This window comes from Acomys russatus, chromosome 1 (assembly GCF_903995435.1).
Source record: "Acomys russatus chromosome 1, mAcoRus1.1, whole genome shotgun sequence".
Classification (NCBI taxonomy): Eukaryota; Metazoa; Chordata; class Mammalia; order Rodentia; family Muridae; genus Acomys; species Acomys russatus.
The window spans coordinates 97,038,078-97,051,322 of record NC_067137.1 but is presented as its reverse complement, the minus strand read 5'-3'; the positions used below and the strand labels follow the sequence as shown (position 1 = coordinate 97,051,322).

Here is a 13,245-nt window from a genome sequence, read left to right as displayed (position 1 = left end):
GCGGAGAAGCTCCCGGCGCCGGCTGCAGATGTCGGACAGGCAGGCGGCTGAGGGGCGGCCCTTCTGGAGCCCAGCAGCTCGCCGAGGGTCGGCGGGCGGCGCCGGGGACCGACAGGGAGTGGAGGGGAGCCAGGCGCCCGCCTCAGGTACGCAAGGCCAGGACGCTGGAAGGGTGGGTGCCTCTGCTCCGGGCGGCGCACCTCGGGGACCATGGCTGCGCTTTGAGGTCATTTCTACTCCATTTCGAAAAGCCCTGGTTCCCGTCCCGCTTCCTTTCTCAGAGCAGCTTGGTTGGCAGTCTTGCTCCTTCCGCCGCGCCCCTTAGGCTTCAGTAGGGGGGGTCTACATCCCACCTCGGTTCGCAGCGCGCTCACCTCTCGCCCCTGCCTTTGGTTCCCCGCGCGACCCCACCTCTGTGCCCCCATGCTAGCATCTGCCGCGCTCTCCTGCCGGGGTGATACCTCTGTCAGAACCCCGCTTTACCCTAGCGTAGGCCCCCTGCACCCAGCCACGGTCCCCTGCATCCTTCAGAGTGGGAGTGGTGGGAAGTGGCCAGACTAGGGAGGCTTTGAGGTCTCGAAGGAGCATCGTAGTCAAAGCAAAGGCAGGAACTAGAGGCTGCAGTACAAATTTTGGCGATCTCTGTCATTCTCCGAGACCCACCCTCCTCTTGCTTGGGCCAGTGTCTCCATTTCTGGCCACACAAGTTCCTTCGTGTGAATTTACTGAAGTGTCCAAAGACTAAAGGGGCAGTCTACCAAGCTGTTACCTTTCAGCCTCGTGAGCATCACAAGGGGAGTGCAACTAAAAGGATACTCTAGAAGGGCGAGTTCTGGTCTCATTAAGTAGCAAGTAACTGGCTTTCGAGGTCTGAAAGTTGACATCATAAAGTACAGTGACTGAGGCACCGCTATGATTCCTCACTTTTAGTGACCTTGGACTCGAGGCTTAACTTCTTTAAACATGTCCGAGTTTCCTCTCTTTTAAAATGTGGGTACTAAAAGTACCTGTGCCTTCACAGCATTGGTGGGAGGATTGTACGAGCTGCTGTGACTCAAGTCCTTGAACCCAAGATGCCCGCGGTACAAAGGAGTTGTCTAGGATGAGATTAAAGTCTGGTTTCGCTCAGCTAAATTACCAGAGCTGCTGCAGAGGCATTCCTGATTGTGCCTTTCAACATAGTGGCTTTTCTACATGTATCCTAAATTATCTCTCTATCGTATAACGTCTCCGTCGCACGTGTCGTTCCCCCACCCCACCCCCAATCATTGAACTCTTGCCGGTGACTATAGTCTTACTGAAAACATTCTAACACATTTTGCCTTTTCTGTTTTTAAGTGTTTGTGCTCAGTGGTGACAAATATTTGATAACATCTATTTGATATTATGGTAATAGAAATTCTAATCAGGGTGGGATGTTAGCTCAGTGGTAGAGTTCATAGGTGAGGCCCTGGCTTAGGTCCCTAGCACTACCAAAAAAGAAAAGGGAAAAAAATCTGAAATTTACTTTCTGAAAGATTATAAAGATTATTAAACAGATAAGCCTTACAGAAGTATGTATTTTATAAACACCTGTCCCTTAAATGTACCAATTTTTATAAGTTACATACATGTTAACTTGTCTTTCATTTCCTCAAATGCTTGTGATGTACGTACCCGAGTGTCTTTGTTTTATATAGGATCTATTTTCTAACATATTCCTGGAGCACTGTTAAATGTGTTTAACATGTTTGTTGGGCTGGAAGTTCTGCAAATACTGGCAGAATCTGAGGGCGATACTCTCAGTGTAAGGATTTGACTGAACAGCCAACAATACTTGAGGTAACCACGGATGCTCCTAGAGTTAGCATGGTGAACATTAACCAGGCTGGCAATATCTGGAAACGTTTTTGGTTATCCTTGCTGGAGGCAGCTATTACTGACAACTCTAACCATTCATCCTGGAACAATGTCCTGCTATCAAGGTCTGCTTTCAGTCAGATGTCAGAAATGCTGCTTTTGAGAGAAACTCAGGCCTGCACTTAAGCTGTGTCCAAAGCTCAGGGGGAATGCTGCTTGGAGCCGAGTTTTACAGACTTGGGAGTAAAACTTTAAAACTGCTCAAAATTTGGAGACTTTCATTTTCTTTCTTTCTTTCTTTCTTTCTTTCTTTTTTTTTTTTTTTTTTTTGCCACTGTCCAGTAGAAAATGAACAGAATCAACAGTAGATATACAAAGAAGGAATGGGACAGAGACGTGTCTTTGTCACCTTCACTTAGAAGACAGCGGAGAAATGGATATTTGTTTGCTATTGAGTTGAGGGTTTGAGTCTTTCAATGTACTCTAGTCCTTCAGGAATTTGTCAGTATCTAGCATAACAGGAACTTGTTTTTTTAACACATAGCCTTGATATTTGTTGCTGAGGTTTTGGTAAAACGAAGGGTTTATGTTTGTATAAGCGAAAGGCTCTTGTGGTCATGGTGTTCCTACCGTCTTAGGAACTGTGATTGCTTTATTTCCCCAGAGGAGAGAGCAGTCATTCCTTATATCATGAAACTCTCTGAGGAGTGCGTATTACATCACTTAAAGGCAGGTCATTTTTGGAGTCTCCAGAGCTCTGGGGGGAAAAGAAAGGGCAGTGTTTATTATGATCTCAGCAAGAACTTAGTTTTATTTATATGACTGAGCATTTGGTGTGGAGGACTGGAAGTGGCCAGGTGAACTTGTTTATGCTTCTGACGTAGGACTGAGCAGTGCCGTGTGCCCTCTGCCGCGATGGAAGGGATCCTTGTGGTGCAGTGTAGTGTGCCCTCTGCAGTGATGCAAATGACCCATACCCGGGCCTCTTTCACGTTGTCGGTTAGGATGCCGAGTTTGGTAGCTCCCCGTTGGATGGTACAGAGTGGTGGGTTTATATTAAGAAGACTTTCTTGTTTTTACATTTTACTTATTTTTAATTCTGAGTTTTATATTGACATGCTAATAACTTGTTTGCCTATGACTTAAAAAAAAAAAAAGAATAGTTGTGCTTTTACAATGTTGACAGCTGGCTATCATGTCATACGTTAGTTCGTGAAGTATAGTACAAAGTGTACCATCTGAGCGATCACCGAGCAGCCCTTAAGTCCCCACTGTAAAGTCTGTATAGTTACTGGATTTGGCTGAATCGTAACTCAGTAATGTGCTTCCTTTAAGCTTCTCAGTTCTAACCATATCTCCTGCTTCTGGGTCCTCTGCTCTGAAAAAGAAAAAGAGAGAGAGAAAAAAAAAAAAAAAAAAAGCCAGGCTAATTATTTCTACAGCTGTTTAGTGAAGGGAGGAGTCTTATGAGATGAATTCTAAAGAAACCTTGACCTAGTATTCAGATACTTTGGGGAAAACCTGCTTTTTTGGCTTTCTTGTAAAGAGAATACACAGTAAGCTTAAATCTATGGCATGATCACAATGCCTGAGCCACACTCAGCAACCTGAAAAGAAAATCATAGTTTGAAAATGGTCAAGAGCTGGGCAGTAGTGGTGCACGCCTTTCATTCCAATCCTCAGAAGGTGGAGACAAGTACGTCTCTGTGAGTTCGTGGCCAGCCTGGTCTATAAGGAGAGTTCCAGGACAGCCAGGGCTATTACACAGAGAAACCCTGTCTTGAAAAACCAACCAGTCAACCAGCCAACCTACCAAATAAACAAACAAACAAAACAAAACAAAACAAAACAAAAAAGAAGGAAAAAAAATAGTCAACTGTAAATGAGTCGAAGGCTTCTGTTTTGTGCCTGGCTTTGCTGTGTAGGCCATCAGTTACACATAGTTGCTGTCCAGCCTTGCTTTTTCCTCCTCCATTGTTGTTTCCAAGACCTTGGCAGATTAGGAGCCATGACAATGACCTTGTCACATTAAAGAATACCTTGTTTCACTCTTATTTAGTTACTATTTAACATTTTTTGTTTCAGTATTGATGTTATACATGATATTAAAAGCTTGAGAGATTAAATTTTTATAATCATACTAAGATAAACACATAGTCATTAAAAGAAAAAAAAAAAAAAAAACACCTTTCCACACTGTCCTCTAATTGTGAAACCTGTGCCATTTTCTCTGCAAATACATAGAGATTTAGCCTGTATTTGGCTGGCCTACTAAGATCTGTACTATTGAAAATTTGGTTTTTCCTTCTTCATGGTAGTTTAAATTTCAGAAACCTCAACGGATGTTTATATTTGTTTTTTCCTGTCCCTCTCAAGAAGATTCCATCTTCTACACGCTATACTTCTGGAAATAAACTTTGTTTTTCTTTGCCCCTTTTACTTCCTGCCCATCCGAATCCAGCTAAACATTGTTTTTACCAACAGTTTTTGCATAGTTTAGGGTATTCCTTTAAACTTAAAAAAAAAAAAAATCTTATTTTTTTTCCCTGTATACATTAAGCTGTTTGGAAAAAAAGATGCTCTGAGAAGTGACTCTTAATATATGAAATTTGTGCAGCCTGACTGATAAAGAGAGATGGAAATGACTCACTGTTGGTACAGGTGCACAAAACATGGCGATGCCTTACTCAAGTGTCAATATCCATCAGAATTAGAACATATTTTCCACTGACCATTTATTTGCAGTATCTACTCTATAGGTGTCCTCCTGTTTAAGATTGTAGACAAAAGGTTATTATAGCATCATTTGGAGTGCTAAAAGTGTTATCATTAAGAATGAGATGCCACACAACCAATATGATATGAAGAGATTTATTTGGGGGAAGGGAAGAGAAGAGTTAGGGCCTGGGTGGGCCATAAAGAGACAGTGGGGAGAGGGAGAGAGGGGAGGGCAGGGGAAGGGGGTTCCCCTTAGAGAGAGGTAAGAGAGAGACAAGGTGGCTGGTTTGTCCTTTTACATCTGGTGCCTCTGGCACATACCTGGTGGCGGGTGGCAGATGATGATGTCAGAGATTGCTAAGCAATCTATAGGCAGATCAGCTCAGCTAGCAGGCTAGCAGATTGGCTTGCGAACTAACAAAAAGATTTGAAAAAAAAAAAAGTTTATTCATAGAGTACTCATATTTGTGTTCAGCTTTGTGAGGTATCTGAGGTGCAACTAGAAAAAATAATGTGGGGTAGCGTGTCTAATGTCCTGTTAGTGTAGAAAATGTGAAACCTCCTTCTCTGTACACATGCACACTTTACCTTTCTGTGCAGAGGATCTCCCTGGAAGACTACATAGGACCCAATAACGCCGATTGCCTTTGGGGATGGGGGCTAACACAGAAGGAAGCTTTCCTGCTGTACTTTTGCCACTTTTGAAATTTGAGTAACAACAATGTGTCACCTATTCAGAAAAAAATACATATACAAACGTACTAGAACGTTCCTCGTTTTGTCTCTTTTTTAAAATTGGAGTCTTTCTGCATATTAGGGAGAGATCTTATTTTGTTTGTTTGTGAGCCTAACCTTTAACGGCTGAGCCATCTCTCCAGCCCAGAACAGATCTTTTTTCAAAACTCAGATTTTTTCCCCATGAAATAGAGGTTAGCGGTATCTTTGAGTATTAACTTTTCATAGTTTATATTTTATTGTTTTAGACCAATTCATTATTAATTTTAAAATACATTAGAATTTCTTAAACACACACACACACATATACACACACCCCAGTTACACACTTTCTTAGTGTACCATTGCCAATAAACTCATTCACTAGAATCACACAGATACACACATAAAGATTGATTTCATTTCTTTTTTTTTTTTTTTTCACTTTCCTTTTTCTTTTCTTTTTTTAGATAGAGTGACACTATGAGGCCTGGCTGGTGTGGAATTTGGTGTATAGACTGGGCTGGCCTCAAACTTACAGGGACCTCTGCCTTCCAAATGCTAGGATAAAAATGCACGGACCACTACGCTTAGCAAAGATTCATTTTATTTTTAACTATGTGTATGTATGGCTATGAGTTTGTATGTGTGCGTGTCTGCAAAGGTGGAGAGTGTGTGGGATGTCTTAGAACTGGAGTTACAGGCAGATGAGCCCCTCGTCCCCGCGTGAGAACTCAGTTAGACCAACAGCAGCGTTGAGCTGTCTCTCTCTAGCACCTTAGTTTTTCATATTTTATTTATTTGTTTACTATTATTATTTTCTAAGGTGCCTGTGAGAGTGCCTGCTTGAATGTCTTGTGCAACACATGTACGCCTGGTACCCACAGAAGCCAGAAGAGGCTCCTCCTAGAACTGGTGTTACGGTTGGTTGTGAGCCACACTGTGTGAGAGCTGGGACCCAACCTGCGTCTTCTAGAAGAGCAGCAAGTGCTCCCAACTGCTGAGCCACCTCTCTAGCCCCAAGTGTTTGTTTGTTTGTTTGTTTGTTGTTTTGTTTTTTCGAGACAGTGTTTCTTTGTGTAGTCTTGGCTGCCCTGGACTCGCTTTGTAGTCCAGGCTGGCCTCGAACTCACAGGGATCTGCCTGCTTCTGCCTCCTGTTGTTGTTTTTTTTTTTTTTAAATCAATTAATCTTCAAGTACTTCACTCATATTTGCTCCACCCCCTTCCTCATGCTTTTCTCTCTCTCTTGCTGCTCTCTCTCCCTCCATAGCCTCCATTCTGTTCATGTGTGTGGTATGTGTACAGGTAAGATTTCATACATGAGCCCTGCACTCTGGGAGGCAGGGGCAGGCGGGTCTCTGTGAGTTCGAGGCCAGCCTGGTCTACAAAGCGAGTCCAGGACAGCCAAGCTACACAGAGAAACTCTGTCTCAAACAACAACGATAACAAGATTCCATATCGTAGAGAAAATGTAATATTTTCTCTTCCTTGCCCCCTCACTATTCTTTGTCCCCCCCCCCCCCTTCCTGTAGACACTCCTTCCTCTTGTCACATAGTTCCTCTTTCGTGTGCTTGGTTTTAGACATCTCTCCGTCCCTCCCTGCTGCAGGGTATGGCTGGCGTACCCTGCTCACTCTCCAGGCCAGGGGTAGGGGCTTCCCTTTCCCCTTCACTAGATAAGGCAGACATTTTGGTTCCGCCTCTGTCTGCCCTCTTCTTTCCGCTTCTCTTCTGTCTCTGTATCTCTCCACCCGCTCTCCCATGTGTGCTTCTCTCTCTCCCCCTCTGCCCCTCCCCTGCTCCCAATAAACCTGAATTTATATACTATCACATCATTCTGCAATCGGCTCGGCCCGGCGTTTGAATCAACATGCCCGCCATACACATACAAAATAACAACCAAAACCCTGCCACGTGCATGGCCGGGCTGTCTCTCTTAAGTTTGTAGACCTCGATCTTTCCTCTAGCGTATGTAATGTGCCTCTACTACACACGTAGCTGATGTCTGTCAGGTCTCATTTCATTTGTATTGTTTTTAAAATTACATGTATTATTTATATTATCTGTATTACCTGTAGGCCCGGCTAGCAATCAATTAAGACACAGACACTTGTTATATTTTAAAATAGCCTTAGTTAACCTGGGGCAGGGCGGATATCAATCCTTTAAACTACCTCCCATAGTGGGGATCCATGCCATCTGCTTCCAATAACTTCTATTAAGTTACTTTTTATCTATAATCTCAAACACTTGTCAACATTTTTGTCTGGGCCGGATTCTCCATCCATGTCGGCCATGTGTTTTTTTCCAGCTGACCCATGGCAGTCTTCCTCTCTTTGCTTTAGGTCTCTCTCCTTTTTTTTATTTTTTATTTTATTTTTTTGTGGCAGTCTCTCTTTATTTTCAGAATTCCTCTCTCTCTAAGCCCCTCCTATCTCCTTTGCCCTGTCCAGGTGGGATGGGATGGCTTTTTATTAAGCAAAAAGTAGGTCACGGACAAAAAACAATAAATAACATAAAAATACAGCAGACCATCCCCCAACACATTTGAGCTTTACTTCTTGGGGCATGTCCTCTTATATCCTGGGCCCCTGGCGCACACCTGTTAGAGGGGTGGCCTGGAATGATGCCAGAGGTTGCTAAGCAACCTAGAGACAGATGAGATTGGCTGGCAGGTTAGCAAGTGGGCTTGTGAGCTAACACTGATCACTCTCAGCTTTGTGGCTTATGGAGCAGTTAGGTTCTTCCACGCTTTCGAGACTCCCCACTTGATGAACCCTGGGGTGATGAATGCTCTAGGCAGGTTAGGAATCAGAGGAAGCACACACAGTCTATGATCTTTAGAGGAGGACCGGTCTCCCTACTTTCTAAACCCACTAAGCTTTACTACCATGTTAGAGGTGTGTGGCTGGCAATCTCACATAGTCCGCTGGAGTCCCAGAATTCCTATCTCTGCGGCATCAAACCTCACGGCAAGTGTTTGGCATCAGAGCTTGATATCCCCTACCCACGAGCTCAGACTCAAGGTTATCCATCTCCAAAGCCATTTTCAGGTGATGAGGTTAGCCCCTAGCCATTGCCTGCAGGGGCTGTCTTCCAAACCCCCCCCCCCTCAAATTTAACGGCAGGACTTAACGGCAGGATCAGTCGGAGCCTCCTGCTGCGTGCTTGCCGAGCATCTGGCTTCTTGTTTTCCTGCTCTCTAGGACTGCCTCCTTCAGCTCTAAGTCTAGAGCTGGGGCTTCCTTACTGGTTATTATTTCCCTGTACCCCAGGGTAGCTGAGGTTTAAATAATAGGTTTCCATTCTGATCGCACTCAGCCATAGGACACTGAGGCACATTAAATGATGAAAAGGAAGTCCTTTCTACTGCTGATCCATCCCACCTGTGTCAGTGGGTCACCAAAACACACAGCTGTATTTGAGGCTTGTGAGAACTGTAGGCTGCTTCTATGCGTGGGACTGCCTGCCCTCACAGGGTCTACCTGCCTTCACAGGGTCCCCATGCCTTCACTGGGTCCGCCTGCCTTCACAGGGTCTCCCTGCCTTCACAGGGTCTCCCTGCCCTCACAGGGTTTACCTGCCCTCACGGGGTGTGCCTGCCTTCACAGGGTCTGCCTGCCTTCACAGGGTCTGCCTGCCTTCACGGGGTCTCCCTGCCCTCACGGGGTCTGCCTGCCTTCACTGGGTCCTCCTGCCCTCACCAGGTCTGCCTGCCTTCACCGGGTCCTCCTGCCCTCACCAGGTCCGCCTGCCTTCACCAGGTCCTCCTGCCCTCACCAGGTCTGCCTGCCTTCATTCACTGGGTCCTCCTGCCCTCACCAGGTCCGCCTGCCTTCACCGGGTCCTCCTGCCCTCACCAGGTCCGCCTGCCTTCACAGGGTCTCCCTGCCCTCACGGGGTGTGCCTGCCCTCACCGGATCCTCCTGGGATGAGTCTTCTACTTCCCTTCTCCCAGCGTCTAGCTATGAGACCTGAACTCTCATAGAACTTATTTCTTCATTATTTCTTTCTGCTGTTTTTATGTACTTTTCAGTAGTCCTGTCATTCTCTTTTGGACTAGAAGCTGCCCCAAAGTGATGTGGGAAAGAAAAGAAAACAAAAACCAAAGCATACACCTTCCCAAATCTGAGACCCTCCTACTAGGCCCCATCAAAGTCTTCCCATCTTCCAAAATCTTCACTCTGGGATACAAGTTCCTCATGCATGAACCTTTCCAGAGACATAAACTATATTCAGACCATAGCAGTTACCCTAGAGGACTAGCTCAAATACCTGTCCAAAACCTTATTAAGATCATATGTATTAATGAGAGAAAAGATAAAGGGTATCTATATAGAGGCCACTGCTGTGTAGTGAAATTGAGGCCAACCTGGCTACATGAGTCAGTCTCTCTTTCTCTCCCGTATCAATAAGTAAATAGAAGCATGTTTCATATTTATAGAGTGGAAAGCTAAGATTATAAAAATGTCATCTATTCCCAGGTTGCTTTTATATTAAATGCAAAGTCAAGAGTACTCCCTGAAGAGTTTTGGTGTTTCCTTCAGTGGTGGAAATTGATGGGTTGGCTTTAGAGTGTACAGAGGCTACAAAGGCTTATAAGTGTGTCAAGCATGGAAAGGCTTACTTTGCAGAATATCTAGGTCCTAACAATATAAGGAAGTTTACCTTATTTTATTATGTTCCACTTTATTACACTTCACCGATAATGTCATCTTTCACAAATTGAAATCTGTGATCATCCTGTACTGAGCAAGCACCTTAGCACCGTTTTCTAACAGTGTGTACTCACTTCTTACTGCGCGTACGTTCTGGTAATGCTCACAGTATTCCAAGAATTCACTGTTACATGTGTTAGTGGTGATCTGTGATCAGTGGTCATTGATGTTAACATGGAACTTGTTTGGGGCCTCACAGATGGCTCTCATGTAAATCACATGAAAGCCAGCTTTATAGAAACAGACACCATAAGTGAGGCCAGGAGTGGTTGATGTGTGGAAATGACCCAGAAGGCAGCAACAAGTTATCATGTCTTTGCTAGAACAATTAGAACAATCACACTGGCTCCTGACTAGGGGTGTTTGTCAGATTTCTTGTTTCAAGCAACGGAAGCTAATTCAGATTGCCGCAAGCAGAAAGAGAATCTATTAGGAGGATAAGGAAGACTTATTAAATCACTGTAAAGAGAGAGTGAGGTGCCGGTGGCACACTCCTTTAATCCCAGCACTTGGGAGGCAGAGGCAGGTGGATCTCTGTGAGTTTGAGGCTAGCCTGGTCTACAAAGTGAGTCCAGGACAGCCAAGGCTACACAGAGAACAGAGAGAAAGAAGGGAAGGGGGTGGGAAGGAGGGAGGGAGAGAGGGAGAAAGAGAGGTAGAGAGAGCGCATGCAGAGATGAGACAACAGTAGCAAGTGTTCTTGCTACTCACATGCCAGTCCTGTTTCAGGTCCCCCAGCAAGGGACATTAGGCTTGTGTGCCTGTCTCCTGACTTCTGGCACTGGGAATTGGAGGTTTTTCATTTCTCTCCTTGCTGTGTGTGAAACAGCCAGTCTCCTGCAGGGAGGGCTTGGGTATTTAAAAGCCAAAAGGCTGACAAGTGAGGAACCTTGAGAAACAACTTACATCACTGCTGAGAGCTATAAAGGCCAGACATAGATGTCACAAGGGAAGGCGGTGGGCTTCAGATCTACACCATTACACTAGATATAAGCCTCAGCAAGGCTCCAGGAGGTGTCACATAGGTAGTTTTTCAGCCCTTAGGAAGGTAAATGGTGTTTAGAAGTCAGCATGGGGAGTTGGCAGCTGGAGAGATGGCTCAGTGGTTAAGAGCACTGTTTGTTGTTCCAAAGGACCCAGGTTCAATTCCCAGCACCCACATGGCAGCTCCCAACTGTCTGTAGCTCCAGTTCCAGGGATTCTGACACCTTCATACCAATGCACATGGAATAAAATTAAATAAACTATTAAAAAAAGTTGGCATCGGTGTACCAAAAACAAATTTGGCCACCTAGTTATTGCCTAATCGTGTCCTCTGTAGTCTGTCTCAACCGTCTTTACTAGTCAGAGCCTCTGTCACATCTGCTGTCCACCCCTACTGAAGGCTGCCACAAAATTGTACCCAAACATACACATGCGACAGCTCTTTAGGGATTCAGGAAGAATCAAGAGAAATTAATGAAAAAATTTCAAGGTTTTTGATGGATAGGTGGGTGGGTGTTGAACCCAGGGCCTGATACATACTGGACAAATGATCTGCCACTAAGTTGTATCCCCAACCCTGTGCCTCAGTTGCCTGTTTGTACCTTTGCTATGGCTTCCAGCTGCAGTGCCCTTTCCATCTGAATTGACTGGGTCCTACATATTCATTAAGACAGTGCAATTGTCCTCCCTTTCAGGAAGCCTTTGATACCTGCCCCCTTTGTTAAGTGTTTCCCTGATAATCTACTTAATAGTTGTGTCTAGATGGTATCGTGTATTTTCCATTACATGCTCTCCAGGTTACTTTTATCTAGTAGACAGAGTCTTTGAAGGGACACATTTAACTCTGTTTACAGCGTGGAACACAGTGTCTGGCACGTAGCAGGGGCCTGGTAAAGATCTGTTGAATCAAGGTAGTCATTAACTCAAGTTCTTTTCTTTATTAAATTTTTTATGTGACTCCTGTGTATTATACAAAACGCTTGGCAGAGGGGTCTGCAAGAGGCTCCGTGCCCTATTCTAGGTGGGTAAAAGGGCAGGCCGAGGGAGAGCACTTTGTGAAGTGCTTTCCGTGTAAGCACGAGGGGCCTGAGTGTCAAAAGCCAGGTGTGATGCCAGTGCTGTGGAAACTGAGGCAGAAGGCTCCCTGGGCCAGACTAGCTGAAGCGATGAACTCAAGTAAGAGCCTATCTTGAAAAGTACAGTAGAAGCCAGAGGCGTGGCCCCAGAAACCTGATGATGGACAGAATCCCCGGAACCCATGGAAGGCTGGATGTGGTAGTGCACATCGGACAGCTTCTGTGGTGAGATGGGCGGGAGAGATGGGAGAATTGCCAGCTAATCTGAGTACACAATACCGCAGCAAGACTCAGGGAAAGGTAGAGGGCAAGAACTGACCCCTCTGCAGCATACATGCCTGGACATGTGTCACACGCACAGACACACAGACACAGACACACACAGACACAGACACATAGACACACACAGACACAGATACACACACGCATCTGCACGCATTCGTTTGCACACATGCAAACACCTACACACATAATGCACACATATGTGAAAGGGTCACTGTCATTACTGAGTGAAAAGATGAGCTGATAGTGAGCTTTTTTTTCCTCCCACGACAGGGTTTCTCTGTGTAGCCTTGCCTGTCCTGGACTTTGTAGACCAAGCTGGCTTGAACTCACAGAGATCTATCAGCATCTGCCTCCCTGAGTGCTGGGATTACAGGCATGCACCACTGCACCAGATTGGGTTTATTTTTTAAATTAAAAAAAAGCAAGTTGTTTTACATGCATTAAGGATTTATTTTGGTGATATAAATTATCAAAAGACTGTAAATTAAAATAGTGTGTCATCATGATCTATATAGCAAATTGGTAAAGATTATATGCACATTCTAATATGGAAGACGGTCACATCTATTTACTGCTAGCTGAGTGAAACTTGGGGAGAAATTAGATAGTGAGTGTTGTGGTTAATTTAGAAGTATGGCCTAATAAATGTTTATTATTAGGCTATGGTGGTATTTCCTAACCCACTACCAATCAATAAAAGCACAGACACCTGTTATATTTTAAAATAGCAGTGGTTCACCTGGGGCAGGGCAGATACTAATCCCCTAAACTATCTCCCGTATCTCCCCGCCCAAATCCCATGCCGTCAGCTTCTGATTTCTGTGGAGCTACCTCTCATCCACAATTCCAAATACTTGGCTAGTGTTCTTCATTTGAGCCAGATTCTCCATCCATGCCAGCCATGTGCTT

At 44.8% G+C, this 13,245-nt stretch overlaps 1 protein-coding gene across 1 annotated transcript in view; it reads left to right on the top strand.

Annotated features, from left to right (window-relative positions):
• The first annotated feature begins 3 nt into the window (after positions 1–3).
• Tmed8 (transmembrane p24 trafficking protein family member 8) overlaps positions 4–13,245 on the top strand; it is a 28,937-nt gene continuing 15,695 nt past the window's right edge. The window contains exon 1 of the mRNA XM_051149714.1: positions 4–146. Within this exon, the coding sequence (XP_051005671.1) occupies positions 29–146 (118 nt within the window). The 5' untranslated portion in view covers positions 4–28. The remainder of the gene's footprint in view (positions 147–13,245) is intronic.